This window comes from Aythya ferina (genome assembly GCF_964211825.1).
Source record: "Aythya ferina genome assembly, chromosome: W".
In the NCBI taxonomy this organism is placed as follows: Eukaryota; Metazoa; Chordata; class Aves; order Anseriformes; family Anatidae; genus Aythya; species Aythya ferina.
In genome coordinates this window covers 16,699,902-16,716,884 of record NC_140313.1, presented here as the reverse complement: position 1 = coordinate 16,716,884, position 16,983 = coordinate 16,699,902, and the positions used below count along the sequence as shown (strand labels likewise).

The window sequence follows — 16,983 nt, the reverse complement described above, 5'->3', positions numbered from 1 at the left end:
ATGACACAGAGACAAGGGGTAACAACTATAGCATTTGGAACAATCGTACAGCTATGGCCTTACCTCCTGATGTTTTTCTGATTTGTGGGGATAGGGCCTGGCAAGGTATCCCTGCAAATGCTATCAGAGATCCATGTTACTTAGACAAACTTACTATATTTGCTCCTAGTGTGTCGCAGTTGCGTGAGATCACCAGACATAAATGGGCATTGCTCGCACCAGATTGCAATGATAATGTCGAATCGCTTGGTGTTGCAGCTAGAGCGGCATTGGCAAGTTTAGTGCCAGGAGTGGTATCTGCAGCCGCACTTAACAACTTAGAAAAATTGGTATGCTGGGCCAAGAAGCAAGCCCATGCCACGACAGAGATACTTGAGGAGATGTTACCAGATCAAAATAGTCTGCGACATGTGCTCTTACAGCATCGAGCTGCTATTGACTTCTTGCTCTTGGCTCAAGGGCATGGGTGTGAGGACTTGGAGGGAATGTGCTGTTTGAACTTTTCTGATCATAATGAGTCAATTCACAAATCCATTACTTTCCAGAAAGAGCACATGAGAAAGATTCAATATGATATCAATCCTTTCAATCAATGGCTCACTGATTTGTTTGAAAGGATGCCTAGATGGTTACTGGGATTAATCAAAGAGGGATTAAGGATTCTGTTTGTTGTGGAGTTAATCATCATTGCGTGTTGTATTGTAATAAACGTGGTTAAAGGGTTACTTGCAAAACTGTTACATCGGGCTTGGTTTGCTCAAACAGAAAAAGGGGGAGTTGTTGAGGGATTTTTGGAACAGCAAAGATCCCATGGATTGCTGCAGCTGAGCAAACCAAGCTACCAGGACGACTATGAGAAGTTCCCATGACAGTGTTCCCACATCGCCCGATTGAGGAATTTAAAAAAATATTGTTGCCAGCAGCTGGCTTCAAGGACGGGATCTACGTGACTGCTAATCACAAGGGGGTTGTTTTCTTGCAGGTGGGGTTGTTTTTGTGCAGTTGTTTGTGAGTGCTTTTGACCAATAATCTTGTGTGAGACACTATCCACCCCTGTTAAGTTTACTATAAAAGTTAGGCTATTTGGGTAATAAAACAGAGCATGATCTGACCATACAAGTGTCTGTCGTGTTTTTGACCGTTCTTCCTGCAACACATCTCGATGGGTCACTCCTTGCTGCAAGGAGCCCACATCGCTCTGGACATCGGGGCTGGGACTGCTGTATCCACTGTGAAGCCATCACTCACAGATGGCAAATAAATGTCACCATGGTAAATATATGTCACCATGCCCCCTCCTCCGCTCAGGCACAGTGAGAGGGGAGAAAGTCTCCTGCAGCCCCACGCCCCCTCTGTCACTCTCTTCTCCAGGTTGGCAAAAATAAAAATACTAATAATCTCTGTGAGTCCTTTAGGGTCGGTGTTTTCCTGTTACAGCTCATGGGAATCCTGAAATCTATCAGATAGCAATTTATGATCATTTCTACATGGAGAGCATCGCTTGGCTCCAGCAGAATGGGTGCTTGGGGAAGCCACAATTCAGCTCCACCACATCTGCATTATAAATATATAAAGTTCAGAATTCATTCCCCTGGCTCCTCTGCATCTTTCTTTTGTTTCCCTAGTTACAAAAAAAAAAAAAAAAAAAAAAAAAAAAGTCTTAAAAATATAAATCTTTTTTGTTGTGAATGCCTGTTCACCAAAGGGTTTTAATCTGGGTCCCTGCAGCTGATGTCTTTATTTCAGGGGAAGCTTGGATCAAAACGGTCCACTCCTTCAAGAACTGCCTCCTGATGTAGTTTTGTGCATTTTTGTAATGGAGACTGGTAAATTAGGTTTCGTTTTAATAATCACCTATTTTTCCATATGGATATGGAGTGAAATACATATGTGTATAACAGTGCTCTGGCACAGGGCTAAACCCAACCCTTCCAGAAGGCAGCAAACTCTCAAGAACTGGCATTCCCCTCCTGCACCGAAACACCCATGGCACTGGTGATTCCTCATGAGCAACGATTCCTCCTGTCCCATTATCAGAGAGGGATCTCTGCAATCTCTGCTCCAAGAGATTTGACCCCGCAGCCTGTGAGCCCAAGTGGATTAAGGAAAAAAAAATGAAAAAGAAAGAAAGGCTTCCACCTGTGTTGTTGTATGTCTGCTTAATCTTCCTGCGCTGTGATTTCTCACCAGGGAGGTGGTGAAGCAGGGTGACTGTGTGTGATAAAAAGGCCCTGCTCCCCTTCTTCCACCTTGCTGTGAGTTGGGATGGGGAACAGGAGCAGGGCAGCTTGGCTGCTACTCTATCCCAGCCCAGCCACAGCATTAGCAATCTCCCCAGATCATCCGGTACTGGGTTTTGTCCTGTTGGAGCTTCCTTTTCTTATTTCTGAGCAATTACACCCCAAAGCACAGTTACAGAAGCCAACTCCGTAACCAGCATTTTGGACCAGTAAAGAGTCTTGGAGGTGTCTAACCCCAGGGGGGCCATGACATGGCATGCTGAAGCCAACCAACCTCTGGCTCACGGGAGAAAGCAGTATGGAAGATGGCAAGCACAGAGTCAGCCCATGGCCTGCCTTGGATTTTGGCACGCCAAGCTGTAGTGGGTTTACGTGGCAAGGTTTTGGTAGCAGGGGGCCATAGGGGTGGTTTCTGTGAGAAAGATCTAGAAGCTGCCCCATGTTTGGGAAGGGCCCCATTGTTTTCCAGAGCTGAGCCAATAAACGATGTTGTTTTGCGCCTCTGTGAGAGCATATTTAAGACAGGGAAAAAAAACGCTGCGCTACACAGCAGCTGGGAGAGTGAGAGGAGTGAGGAACAGCCTTGCAGATGACAAGGTCAGTGTAGAAGGAGGGGGAGAGGTGCTCCAGGCGCCGGAGCAGAAGTCCCCTGCGGCCTGTGGTGAAGCAGGCTGTCCCCCTGCAGCCCATGGAGTACCACGGTGGAGCAGGGTTCCATGCTGCAGCCCGTGGAGGAGACCACGGTGGAGCAGGTGGCCCTGCACCGACGGAGGCTGCCGCCTGTGGAAGACCCCTGCCGGAGCAGATTCCGGGCCGGACCTGTAGCCCGTGGAGAGGAGACCACGCAGGAGCAGGTGACCTGGCAGGAGCTGCTGCCCATGGGGGAGCCAGGTTGGAGCAGTTTTCTTCTGAGGGATGGACCCCGTGGTACGGACCCATATCTGGAGCAGCTCCGGAAGAGCTGCTGCCTGTGGGAAGCCCACACTGGATCAGTTCATCAAGGACTGCATCCCGTGGGTGGGACCCCACAGCACAGGGGATGAGAGTGACCGAGAAGGAGCGGCAGAGAAGAAGTGCTGTAGACTGACCATAACCCCCATTCCCCCGTTCCCCTGCGCCACTCGGGGGGAGGAGGTGGAAGAGGGTGGATGGGGGGAAGGTGCTTTTGGTTTCTTTCCTTTGTTTCTCACTTCTCTAGCTTGTTAGTAATAAGCAATAAATCTTACTATCTCCCTATGCTGAGTCTGTTTTGCCCATTACAATAATTACAGCGTGATCTTCTTGTCCTTATCTCAACCTTTGAGCCCTTTTCACATTTTTTCTCCCCGTTCCTCTTTTAGGAGGGGGAGTGAGAGAGCGGCTGTGGTGGAGCTCGGCTGCCCACTCGATTGGAATCATGACACAAGCTACTTTGTTAAGATACGGAAAGCAAAGAAACAGCATCCACCTCAATATTGTGCCCCTCCAGAAAGCATCCAGCACCAGCAGATAAGCAGGAAGCTTATAGGGAAGCCTCTCCCTGTTGCTTCATTCATTTCATTCCCAATTTTCTTTTATTTTGCAAGCGTCTCTAAATTTGCAACACTGTAAATGCAAGGAAAGGAAGCACACGTGGCTGAGGCAAAGAGCGCAATCCTTCTGACTGTAAACAGGATTTTGCTTTTTCGCCTCTTCCCCCCAAGGGTGGGAAAACTTGACCTCCTCATTTCCCCTCTGCAATATATTAATCAGGCACCAAAATAAGGAATCTATGAAAAAATATTTGGTGTAAATTAGGTAACAGCAACATGTCCACCACAAGATGAGTAGGGCATCAAACACAACATTTCTTAAGCTAAAATGCTCCAGCTGCCATCCATAGAAATAGCTAAAGGACCCCTATAACATGTTTCTACGTATTCGAGAGGTATATATACAATCCTCATGAAATGCAGGATTGACAGGCCAGACTACCACAACTAGTTCCTTCATGTTCAACACTAAATCTTCTGCAGCATGGGGTCTCTGAGCTCCGGGAATGCCAGCTCCCTTTCACCGGGCCCATATCCTGCGTATGTGCAATATCTCCTACCACTAGATATTGTACTGCCACCTCCTCCTCCTCGCTAACGTGCCTGCAGACTTTTCCTCTCAATCAAATGGCTCAGAAGGCAAAAATTTTGCTGCAAGGGTTTATGGCCATATGACCTGATAAGGAAAATGGTGTGTCCAGCCAGTCCTTTCAGCTGTCCAAGCCGAGCTGTGTTTCAATGTCCACCCTGCAGATGGGGCACTTCTTGCTGGTGGCCAGCCACTGGTCCACGCACACTTGGTGGAAGAGATGCATGCAGGGTAGCCTCCTGTGGAGAGAGAAGCACCACCCATTAGGGACTGTGTGGGTGGGTGGAGGAGGTCCAGGGGACTGAGGATATCCAGAAAGCTGCAGACAGGGCTGCCTTCAACATGGGGAAGCATCAGTGTAGTGGTACTGGTGCTGCCTAAACCCCCAGCAACACCAGCTTACCCTGGGGAAGTAGGGCAGAGATGGTGTCCTTCTTGGTTAAAACCTCTTAGAAAATCCCACATCCCTCTGAGCTGAGTTGTTGCAGTGACCATCTACCCTGGCTGCTGCTTTTGACCTTTCAGGAGTGTCAAGTTACACACTTGGGTTCTTGATCCTTGTGGCTCACCAGCAGTCAGGTGGGTCTCCACTGCTCCTACTTGGGAGTCTGGTGCGCCCCAGGGAATGTGGTTGCTTTTCAGCTATTTGTCATCTCTTTGGTGACTCTCATGAACCAGGAGGGATCCCAAGCCACAGGGGTCCACAGCAAAAGAATCAGAGCTTTTTGTGATGGCTTAAGGCAACTAAGGGGCAAGGAGCAGGACCAAGTAGTGCAGATGCACTGCCCACCCACAGCTCATCCTTTTCCAATTCCTTGTCCCCATCCTTTGTCACAAGCAGTTTTGACAAGACAAGCAGAGTTTTGACAAGAGCCTGGGGACCTCGATAGCAGGGGTTGTGCTGTAACCCAGGATGGCTTGCTGTGACCATTCAGGCTGAGAGATCTCACTTATTCTATAAGAAAGCAGCTCCATCCCAGCCACAAGCCACATTCCTCTGTACTTGACACACAGGCTCCATTTTATCATACTTCAGTCATCTGTAAAGGCAAGACATTGATGTCCATGAGCTCCAGATGGCTGTCTGAGGCCTGGCACCCATTATCCTAGGACATATGGACAATCAACAGCATGGTTTTGAAGCAGGTAATCCAAACCCAGGAGATCCTGTGAAAATTGCCCACCTGCACTTCCTGCCTATGGCCCATACCAATGTCCAACTAAAAGGCATGTGCTTTCCTAAACCCTGCAATAACAGCCCCACCAAGGCACAGCAGTGTTATTGGGATAAGCACAACTCAGATGTCACCGAGAGGCAGTGGAGCAGAGAGAAGGATCATACCTGACGTCTTCTCCATCTTCAAGCATGGACAGACAGATTGTGCATTTCTCATCAGTGTCCAACTTCTCTCCATCTTCTTGTTCAGCTTTGCCCTCCTGTGGTCTTCTCTGCAGCAAGTTTAAAGACATAATTTTGTTGGGACTTGATTTTCTAATGATCTACCAAGTCTTGGTAGTTGCAGGAAGGCAAATAATAAGAGCTTCATCTATCAGTCAGATCTTCCAGCTTGGAGAAGCCAGCCCAGCCAAAACAGCCAGTGGGGAGGAGGATACCACCAGCACAGTGCCGGTCCACACACCTCCTCCCAGAACTGGGGGCAGTGGGGCTGATGGCAATGCCCCAAGGAGCAGCCTGTCCGCTGCTGCCCCAGCACAGCCCCACCACCTCCTCAGTCCTCCATGCTGCAGGGATGGTCCCACAGTCTCCTTTGGTGGGTGCTTCTCCTCCAGACTCCGAAATGTGTAGGGTCACCACTGCCAGCAAGGGCAACAACCACTGTGCCCCATGCCAGCTTGGCCACTGGCTTAGTCCCATGCTGCACTTGGCCTGCCAGCTCCTTCCTGTCCTTTTCCCCCCCACGCACCCATTCCAAATAATATATTTTTTTCTGCATCTACTGGAGATGTGGTCAGAGATAAGTGCAGCAGGGGTTGAGTCCCTTCCAATGTGGGCAATGCAACATACTTATTGTTACTGGGGATGACAAACATGACATTTCTACCCAAATGAGCAATTTTTCCATTTTCTATTAGCACAACCCCAAAAATTGTCATCCGGTTCCTTAAGGGCAAGAGTTCAGCTCCAACAGAGGAGATGCCCCTTGCAAAGTGAAAGGAGGGCGAGCTCCCCCCACACCACGGAGCGAGTGCCCTTGTGGTGTCACCTGAATGCAGAAAGGGGTGGGTTTCCATGCATAAACCCCCTTGGTGTGGGCACTTTCTTACCAGGTGCAGATGGGGGGAGAAGGGTTGAGACCCTTTTGAAAATTTGGCCTGCAGCTTCCTAGCCTAGAAGCATGAAATAGGGAGCTGAGCTACACCACTGTGTCAAACCAGGAGTCCCACAAGATGTTAAAGCACCAATTCTGGATTTCATGGTCCATTTCGGGGAATATTTCAGTTGGCGCTGCCAATTTGCCAACCCTGAGGATCGCAACCCACCAAAGCCCTTCCTTCTGTCCTTTCCATGCACGCGACCCTTGGCCAGCTACGGGCGGCTGGCAGCCATGCTGTGGTTTTGGGGAGCTCACCTTCTTGTACTTGTGGGGGAAGGTGAACCTCTCAATGGTGTTCTGCATGGCACCCCAGCTTACGCTGCCCAGCCTGTCCTCCAGCTGCAGCAGCTCCTGCAGCATGGGAACAGCAGCAAAATGGAATCAGCATTGCTCATGGGAGGCATTGGTGGAGGAGCACAAGGTCCCGCCATCCCAGTGTCTGCCTGCCAAGGAGCAAGGCTCCATCCTGCCCTTTCCTTGGTGGAAATGCTCATTGAACCCAAATCAGGCATGGTTCAGTGGTGGATCTGAGACCTGGTTCTTGGGCCAATAGCTGTGGACTTAAGGCACAGAGCTGAGAGCTGGATACTGGATATTTCAGAAATTGGGGTGGAGTCTGAGCTCTGTTTGGCAGGTCAAAAAACAAAACCCCATAGAACTGGAGGACTTCGTATACAGCCATGAAGGGAGACAGAGTCAGCCAGAGCCAGACCCGGGCATTCTGGAATAAAACATCTTTCACTAAACCACCCAACATCTTTTGCTTCGTGGTTATTACTGAAATGGCTGCAGGTCTCAATCTCATTCCCATCTGTGACTGCCAAACCATAAGGCAGTCTTATGAGTTTATGCCAGAGCTTGCATGGATTCACAGGGCTTAAAAAGTTAATAATTGCAGTTCCCAAGATGCATACTTCATAGCTCTCCTGCACAGCCAACATGTGCCTGCTTGGGTTCAGTCCCTGAAGAGCAAGTAACTGGAGCTGAGGATAAGGGTAATTTCTGATTTCATGAACAACCTGCAAGAAGTGAGGGAGAAAAATTAAGCCACCTGTGCTAGCACAAAGAAATCCCTTGTGTACCTTGATTTAAATTTAGTGCTTAAAAAAATTGAAAATGAAAGAGCAGACTGACACCTTCCCCAATGGAAGTCTTTTAATAACCAAAAAATGAGTAGATTAATAACTTTAAAAAGATCTCCTATAAATAATAACTACTAACTAATAACTACAAACCATATCTTGGGGTGCATCAAGCATGGCATTGCTAGTCAGTTGAGGGAAGTGATTGTCCCGCTCTACTCTGCGCTGGTGCGGCCTCACCTCGAGTACTGTGTGCAGTTCTGGGCACCACAGTATAAAAAGGACATGAAACTGTTGGAGAGTGTCCAGAGGAGGGCTACGAAGATGGTGAAAGGCCTGGAGGGGAAGACGTACGAAGAACGGCTGAGGTCACTGGGCCTGTTCAGCCTGGAGAAGAGGAGGCTGAGGGGAGACCTCATCACAGTCTACAACTTCCTCGTAAGGGGTTGTCAAGAGGCAGGAGACCTTTTCTCCATTAACACCAGTGACAGGACCCGCGGGAACGGGGTTAAGCTGAGGCAGGGGAAATTTAGGCTTGACATCAGGAGGGGGTTCTTCACAGAGAGGGTGGTTGCACACTGGAACAGGCTCCCCAGGGAAGTGGTCACTGCACCGAGCCTGTCTGAATTTAAGAAGAGATTGGACTGTGCACTTAGTCACATGGTCTGAACTTTTGGGTAGACCTGTGCGGTGTCAAGAGTTGGACTTGATGATCCTTAAGGGTCCCTTCCAACTCAGGATATTCTATGATTCTATGAAACCTGCATGTCTTAGAAAAATGTCAAATAAACTCTGTTATAATTATTCCTATAGCATCCATAACACTGAAACTCCAAACTCTCAACATGGATTAGCTTAAAAAGAGATTTAATTTTCATTTTTAAATGCATTGATTTCTTTTCATCCGAGCTCTGGTATTTAAAGCTTTGCTGTAGGGTGCAGGTGTCAGGGTCGGACTATGGGCACAAGGGAAGAGCACCCTCATGGGATTTCTGAGGATGCTTTAAGGATGAGCAGGGCTCTGGGTGGCTCAGCTCCAAATGCAGCTCCCTGCCACGAGAAGGACCAACAAATGACCCTGGTCAGACCATATTCACATCAAACCCCAGCTCCACCTGTGCCACAGGTCACACACAACTTTAATAGGTAGCATCAAGGCCAACGAAGATGGCAAACGTGATGAGGGATGGTCTTTGTGTGTGATCTTCGGGAAGTGCCACCCAGCACCAGTCCTTCTGCATGCAGGGAGCCCTGGGAACCTACATTTCACTGCTGCATTAATAACATTATTATTAATAACTGTTGAGTCTCCCAGGTTTTTGCAGACCAGCTTGTGAGTGCGCTGCAGGTGATGGACCAAATCTTTCCAGAGCAACTAAGCTTTTCTTTCCTTTCTCTAATCCAGAGTGCAAAGATGGAACATTATCCTTTCAGGCACTCCCTTCCATGGCCAGAGATAAGTAGGATTTGCAGAAGACAGGTGATAGAAAGATAGTAGCATTTATTTTGACTGCCTTCTGGCAGACAATGCATAAAACATTTCTCAGTAAAAGAGTTTCACTTACCATCTGTGTTAAGGATGTGCTTCTGGGGAAATGTTGCATCTGAGGTGTAGCCAAGTAATGCTGATAGGGCTGAGGGACTGGCCGAACCTGGAACTGGGCGTGAGTCAGTCCTGCATCGACACTGAGGTCCCTGCAGGCACGAGGAGGAAGATGGAGCTGTGGCTGCCTGGTGGCATGGTACGGACTATGATAAATCATGCTCATGGCAGGGGAGTGCTCTGAGCTGCCATGGGTGCCTCAACCTGAGGTGATGCTTCTGCTTTGAAATCCTTGGATTTGAGCAATCACCTTTCCCTCCACCAAGGCAGAATGAAGGAGCAAGGGGTTGATTTTATGCCACTTAGCATTTGTGCTAGCTGGGGTCAAGAGCTGTAGGATATAGACTGCCAAGTGCAGAGCAGTGTCTTGGGAGCTCTGATTGATCCCCAGGCTCAGTAACTCAACCTGGTGTAGTGGGTTTACGTGGCAAGGTTTTGGTAGCAGGGAGCCATAGGGGTGGTTTCTGTGAGAAGGATGTAGAAGCTGCCCCATGTTTGGTAAGGGCCCCATTGTTTTCCAGAGCTGAGACAATAAGCGATGTTGTTTTGCGCCTCTGTGAGAGCAGATTTAAGACAGGGAAAAAAACGCTGTGCCACACAACAGCTGGGAGAGTGATAGGAGTGAGAAAACAGCCTTGCAGGCACCAAGGTCAGTGAAGAAGGAGGGGAAGAGGTGCTCCAGACGCCGGAGCAGAAGTCCCCTGCGGCCTGTGGTGAGGACCATGGTGAAGCAGGCTGTCCCCCTGCTTCCCACTCGAGCGGAACCACGACAACTGCAAACCCCATTCCAGCCCTGCATGGATGGGATGGGAGGAGACCTAGCACAGCATCTATCCATTATCTATCTATCTGTAATCCAATTAGCTGCTCCCTTGTCTCTCCAGCCACTGAGTTTCTCAGCAAACAAGTGCTTTGAATGTCATTCACTTTATCGTAATTACAAAAGCCAGTGCTCTGATAACTATCGTATTCGCATTTGTTAAAGCAAAACTAATTAGAGCACAAGGGTTGCTCCTCATTTCGGCCTGAAGTTCTCTTTCTTTCCACAGAGGACAGCAGCAGTAAATGCCACAGCTTGTTAGGAGCAACCCAGATGTGTCCTGGAGCAGCTGTGAAACAACAGCAGTTTGCCCAACAGCAGTTAATGGATATGAGAGGACAGTAAATTTTATTCTATGATTCTAAATGCAAAAATCCCTTATCCAGCATGGCCTGTGTACTAGGTAATAACTCCAATGCTTACATGCGCTCTAATAAGTCCCCCCACATCAAATTGGAGCAAAGAGAGGGTCTGTCTTTACTGGCTGTGTGCTGGTTGTGTGCTAGCCATATCCTGGACTGACCAAACCTGGAAGAGGATAAAACACAGCAGGAGACAGGCAGGAACACAGCCAGGGTGGGAATCCACAGGACTGGGCATTTTCCAGCTGCCGTATCACATTTTTGGAGATTTATCCAGTTGCTTGAGATGGTTCCCAGGTAGATAGAGAGCTCGATTGGAAATCAGGAGATGTTGGGTTCATCCCAGCCCTGCCACTGGCCTGATGTACGACCCCAGTCATCTCTTCTCTGCCTGCTCATATTCCCTGCTTGCAAAACAGATGTTATAATCCACAGAGCGCTTTGAGACCAGGGGTTGAAGGGATTTTGAGCTGCTCAGGACACTAGTTGGTAGAGTCCCTTGGGAGGCGGTTCTGAAGGGCAGAGGGGTCCAGGAAGGCTGGGCACTCTTCAAGAGGGAAATCTTAATGGCGCAGGAACGGTCTGTCCCCACGTGCCCAAAGACGAGCTGGCGGGGAAGAAGACCAGCCTGGCTGAACAGAGAATTGTGGCTTGATCTTAGGAGAAAAAAAGAGGGTTTATAATCTTTGGAAAAGTGGGCAGGCCACTAGGGAGGACTATAAGGATGTAGCGAGGCTGTGCAGGGACAAAATTAGGAAGGCCAAAGCTCATCTGGAGCTCAATCTGGCTACTGCCGTTAAAGATAACAAAAACGTTTCTATAAATACATCAACACAAAAAGGAGGACTAAGGAGAATCTCCATCCTTTACTGGATGCGGGGGGAAACTTATTTACAAGAGATGAGGAAAAGGCGGAGGTGCTTAATGCCTTCTTTGCCTCAGTCTTTAGCGGCAATACCGGTTGTTCTCTGGATACCCAGTACCCTGAGCTGGTGGAAGGGGATGGGGAGCAGGATGTGGCCCTCACTATCCACAAAGAAATGTTTGGTGACCTGCTATGGCACTTGGATGTGCACAAGTCGATGGGGCCGGATGGGATCCACCCAAGGGTACTGAGAGAACTGGTGGAGGAGCTGGCCAAGCCACTATCCATCATTTATCAGCAGTCCTGGCTATCGGGGGAGGTCCCAGTTGACTGGTGGCTAGCAAACGTGACGCCCATCTACAAGAAGGGCCGGAGGGCAGACCCAGGAAACTACAGGCCTGTCAGTTTGACCTCAGTGCCAGGGAAGCTCATGGAACAGATCCTCTTGAGAGTCATCACGCAGCACTTGCAAGGCAAGCAGGCGATCAGGCCCAGTCAGCATGGGTTTATGAAAGGCAGGTCCTGCTTGACAAACCTGATCTCCTTCTATGACAAAGTGACGCGCTGGGTGGACGAGGGAAAGGCTGTGGATGTGGTCTACCTTGACTTCAGTGAGGCTTTTGACACCGTCTCCCGCAGCATTCTCCTCAAGAAACTGGCTGCTCTTGGCTTGGACTGGCACACGCTTCGTTGGGTTAGAAACTGGCTGGATAGCCGGGCCCAAAGAGTCGTGCTAAATGGAGTCAAGTCCAGTTGGAGGCCAGTCACTAGTGGCGTCCCCCAGGGCTCGGTGCTGGGGCCGGTCCTCTTTAATATCTTCATCAATGATCTGGACGAGGGCATTGAGTGCACCCTCAGTAAGTTTGCAGATGACACCAAGCTAGGTGCGTGTGTCGATCTGCTCGAGGGTAGGAAAGCTCTGCAGGAGGATCTGGATAGGCTGCACCGATGGGCTGAGGTCAACTGCATGAAGTTCAACAAGGCCAAGTGCCGGGTCCTGCACGTGGGGCGCAATAACCCCAAGCAGAGCTACAGGCTGGGAGATGAGTGGTTGGAGAGCTGCCAGGCAGAGAAGGACCTGGGAGTGATGGTGGATAGTCGGCTGAATATGAGCCAGCAGTGTGCTCAGGTGGCCAAGAAGGCCAACGGCATCCTGGCTTGTATCAGAAACAGTGTGTCCAGCAGGGCTAGGGAGGTGATCGTCCCCCTGTACTCGGCTCTGGTGAGGCCACACCTCGAGTACTGTGTTCAGTTTTGGGCCCCTCGCTACAAGAAGGACATCGAGGTGCTTGAGCGGGTCCAGAGAAGGGCGATGAAGCTGGTGAGGGGCCTGGAGAACAAGTCCTACGAGGAGCGGCTGAGGGAGCTGGGCTTGTTCAGCCTGGAGAAGAGGAGGCTCAGGGGCGACCTTATTGCTCTCTACAGATACCTTAAAGGAGGCTGTAGTGAGGTGGGGGTTGGCCTGTTCTCCCACGTGCCTGGTGACAGGACGAGGGGGAATGGGCTAAAGTTGCGCCAGGGGAGTTTTAAGTTGGATGTTAGGAAGAACTTCTTTACCGAAAGGGTTGTTAGGCATTGGAACAGGCTGCCCAGGGAAGTGGTGGAGTCACCATCCCTGGAAGTCTTTAAAAGACGTTTAGATGTAGAGCTTAGGGATATGGTTTAGTGGGGATTGTTAGCGTTAGGTCACAGGTTGGACTCGATGATCTTGAGGTCTCTTCCAACCTAGAAATTCTGTGATTCTGTGATTCTGTGGATTTCACAAAGAAGAATGGGCATTATTACCTTACACAAGTAATTGCAACAACAGCACTGCTGAACTGTTTGTGCAGTGGTTCATCTGGATCCTTAAAACCCGATACAGAGGCTCCTAAAGCCTCCTAATGCCTGCCAAAAGCAGAATACTTCATGGAATGGTGTTTTCCCAGGGTTTGGGGATGAACAACCAGAGCACATTAGCTGAAGAAAACCCAAACTAACCATCACCTTCTACCTTGTGCTACAGGTATGCCTGTACAGCATCTTGATGTTCAGATGTGAGGTTCAAGAGCTGCAATGCCTACAGTACATGGGCTGCCAACAACCAAAAGCTGAGGGATAAGGGCAAGAAAACAGGCTGAATAGTCATCAACAAATGCCTATGCAGAAAACAAGCGATGGAGCTAAGGGGAGTTTTTTCTCCTTCACCAGAAGATTTTAACCAAGGCTTGGCTGTCCAAGATCACCTTCGGCCCCAGCTTCCATCCCTGCTTCCCACAACGCTGCCTGCTATCCCCTGCCTCTGAGCAAGCGCTGTCACTGCTCATGTGGTGATAACACATTAGAGGAAAGTTTTTATATCTGTCACTGGGCAAAACTATACATGTGCCCCAAGGGGAAGTGAGTCATCCAAATATGTATATACGGTATGTGATTTCTGGTGTACCCACTCCTTAGGTTTTGTAAGGCAATGCAACAACACAGGGCAAAAAGGAGGGAGGAGGAAAGGAAGATTAAATGATGCTTTATTGGATCCTTCTAATGATTATAATTAAACTGTATGCACAGAAAGAGAGGCAGAAAGAACAGCTCTATCCAGATGGAACACGAGCCGCTTTGCAACCTGATCTGAACAATTTCACACCGGCCAAATTCACCTCATGGTAGTACCAGCAATGGGAACACCTGAGAAGAAAACGACAGAAGAATCTGGCCATATTTTAAGTTGTATATCATTACCACAGAGGAGGAAAAAAAAATGTGTTAAAAGAACTCTCAATTTGCAGAGCAAACCACTCAGATGTAAGAAAATGCCATAATTAAGATTTTCTGTGCCATTTTATTTTGGTCCCCTTGTGCATACACATTATGATTGTCTCTAATTACATGTCCACATGCTGTTTTTTCCATTCAATGCACAGAATGGACTTTGCTCTGCTAACAAGGAGCTACTCAGAAGTATGTTTTTATTCTTCTGTTCTTCCAAGTAGGGCCCCGTGCCTTATTAAATGTGCAGGAGCTCAAAACTTGCTCTGAAAACAGAGCAATCAATGCTTTGCTCAGCTTTTCCAGGGCGTCAAACACTGTGATGAGAGAACGATTAACATGCTACTAATTCATTTACCTCACCCTGTGGGGCAGGGCAGCTCTGTGCCCCCTAATTCCCCTAATTTAGGCCATGGAAGAGTTGTGGACACTGTTTTTGAGTGCCTGGTGGACAGCAGAAGGTCTCATTCAGACAGAGAAGTTGGTCTATAGGAAACAGACTCTGGAAGGTGCTTCCCTGGAGGCTGCAGCATGGCAAGCCCCTGGGGAATATTAAGGTTTAGATGCACTCTGCATCCACGGATGGAGAGGTTTGGGCAATATTGTTATATTGGGCCTTGATGTTATTGTACACATGCATAAATGCTTTAACATGGACTTGTGGCTCTCAGGGATGAGTTTCCCCATTGTACACTCCTCACTTTATATCCGTTGTACTGAACCACCAGCTTTCATGGAAGCATTGAGCCATGAAGGCATTTGCAAACCACTGCAGCCTCCACAAGACTTTTTAAGTGCTTCATTCAACACACTGGGGAAATGAGGAAGACTTACCAGTCCGTGCCTTCAGCTAAATACCTGGGCTGGGACCCCATGGGCTGTGGAGTTTGCAATTGGTGGCTGAAGTCAAAGCTGAGGTGCAGACGGTGGGGCTGAACAGACAAGCGCTCCTGAGCCCGCCTGCAGGGAGGAGGAGACCAGAAGTGAGTTAGCGATGGGTGGGCACTGAGCATGTGCCCACATCAGTAAACGATGGTAAAACCCAAACATTTGGGTTCACGAGCATGCATCCAAGACAGAAGAGCCCAGACAGGTGTCAAGGATGAAGGGAAGAGGAACACAGAGCTATGGCATTTACTCTTGGTCACCACAGACAGGATGCAGAACTCCACTCTTGCACCCCCTGCAGCATCCATGTGTGCTCAGTTTACAGGAGCTGCTATTTGGTGGCAACGAGGAGAAAGAAAAAAAAAAAAAAAAAAAAAAAAAGAGGAAACTAAACTTCTTCCTTAGCATCTTTGTGCCTCTTTCACTATTTTATTTTTTTCCACAGTCAGTCCCATAAACAACAGACAAGATGTAGCATCTTCCTGGTGTGGGTGTTATCTATCATCATGAAGAAGCAGCAGGTTGTCTTGTCTCCCTGTGCAGTCCATAAATTCCTGGGGAACCTCATTCATAACAGTATTACTCAGGAGTAACTGATGGCAGAATTTACTCTCGCTGGCTTTTGACAACATTTCTGTGGGTGATGGACATGCCAGCCTGGGACCCAGCTTCTTCTGCTCCAGCTGCCCTTGTGAGCAGGGAGAGGTAAGTAGTAGAAAAAAAGAGTGACTAGGGACTAAAGTTTCCTCCTGCATTTTTGAACTACCCTCCACTCAGGGGAGGAGCATTCTTGATCACCATCTGTGCTTGGAGAGATGCAAGGTGGATGCCCAAGCAGGCTTTGCATTACAGACTCAGAACCCACGCTCCCTGCTGAATCCCCCGCTCACCGGCGGAGCTATCACAAGGTAAATCCATTGGAAAACACTGGACAAACATGTCAGGAAGCTGTTAGATAAAGAGGCTTCACCTTTAAGGCACCCCCAAATTCCCATTACCAGGACTTCATGCCCCATGCCCGAAGGTTTCTGACAGCCTCCTGCGATGCAGCTGTACTGAATGCTTTCAGAACCAGGCTGTGGTGCTGAGCAAGAGGCTCCTGCCCTCTCCCACACCACAGTCCCTCTTCTCTGACAACCTACTTGCATATGTAACACCACCAGCAGGTACTAAAGTAGTTTCTATGTGAAATTGTGCTCTGTAGTTTTGTTTGATTTTGGCTTATGACTAAGCGATAAACACTTGTATCATCAGTGCCTCAGCCTCACACATATTTGCTACCCAATTATTAACTAATCGTTAAATCCACCTAAAATCCAACTTATGCAAAATAAAAGCTGGATGAGAAGAATCCGCAATTTGCAGACAGAGAGGATATGGAAAGAAAGCATTTTCCATCTGTAGCATTCTTTCCAAATGAAGCATTATCACAAAGACTCATCTTTTGGTTCCTGGTGCACGGGTATAACCCACAAACAGTTTCCATATGTTTCCAAAAAAAGCACTCTGCTCCTACATGTTATCTGAACCCCTCTCTCAACAAACACTAACAGGATGAGGCTGGGCGTCCATTCCCACCTCTGCTGAGCTGCAATAATTCTCTCTGCAGTCATCAGCCCTGTCTGAATTTAGGCTGTTTTTCTTGATTGAATGTGTTATAAATCAATGGCTTTATTCCATCTCACTTCACAGAGCTGGATCACAGCTGGGAAGCATATCTAGATGCAGAGGAGCAAGCTCTGCACGTGCAAAACCCAGTGGGGAAAGTGGATCTCATCTCTTACTTGGTTTTGAAGCAGCAGCTCATGTATGCAGTCTGTCTCTCTCTGTGATGCAGGATAGGTTCACTGCCACCCCAGGATGTTATGCTGTGATTCTCCTATGAGTGATGGCACTAGGTGACCTTGGGGTGTGCTAGGTCAGCACGGCATGGATTCCCACG

At 48.6% G+C, this 16,983-nt stretch overlaps 1 protein-coding gene and 1 long non-coding RNA gene across 2 annotated transcripts in view; one reads left to right on the top strand and one right to left on the bottom strand.

Annotated features, from left to right (window-relative positions):
- Positions 1-16,983, top strand: part of LOC311426393 — a 569,271-nt gene that overhangs the window by 335,215 nt on the left and 217,073 nt on the right. The gene's annotated exons all lie outside the window — the stretch shown is intronic.
- The window catches only part of LOC311426370 (E3 ubiquitin-protein ligase ARK2C-like), a 52,041-nt gene continuing 38,975 nt past the window's right edge, over positions 3,918-16,983 (bottom strand). Inside the window, exons 3-8 of the mRNA XM_084502829.1 lie at positions 14,988-15,113; positions 9,324-9,453; positions 7,591-7,695; positions 6,932-7,027; positions 5,683-5,789; positions 3,918-4,579 (exon numbers count right to left, since the gene is read on the bottom strand). Coding sequence (XP_084358955.1) covers positions 4,462-4,579; positions 5,683-5,789; positions 6,932-7,027; positions 7,591-7,695; positions 9,324-9,453; positions 14,988-15,113 — 682 coding nt within the window. The 3' untranslated portion in view covers positions 3,918-4,461. The remainder of the gene's footprint in view (positions 4,580-5,682; positions 5,790-6,931; positions 7,028-7,590; positions 7,696-9,323; positions 9,454-14,987; positions 15,114-16,983) is intronic.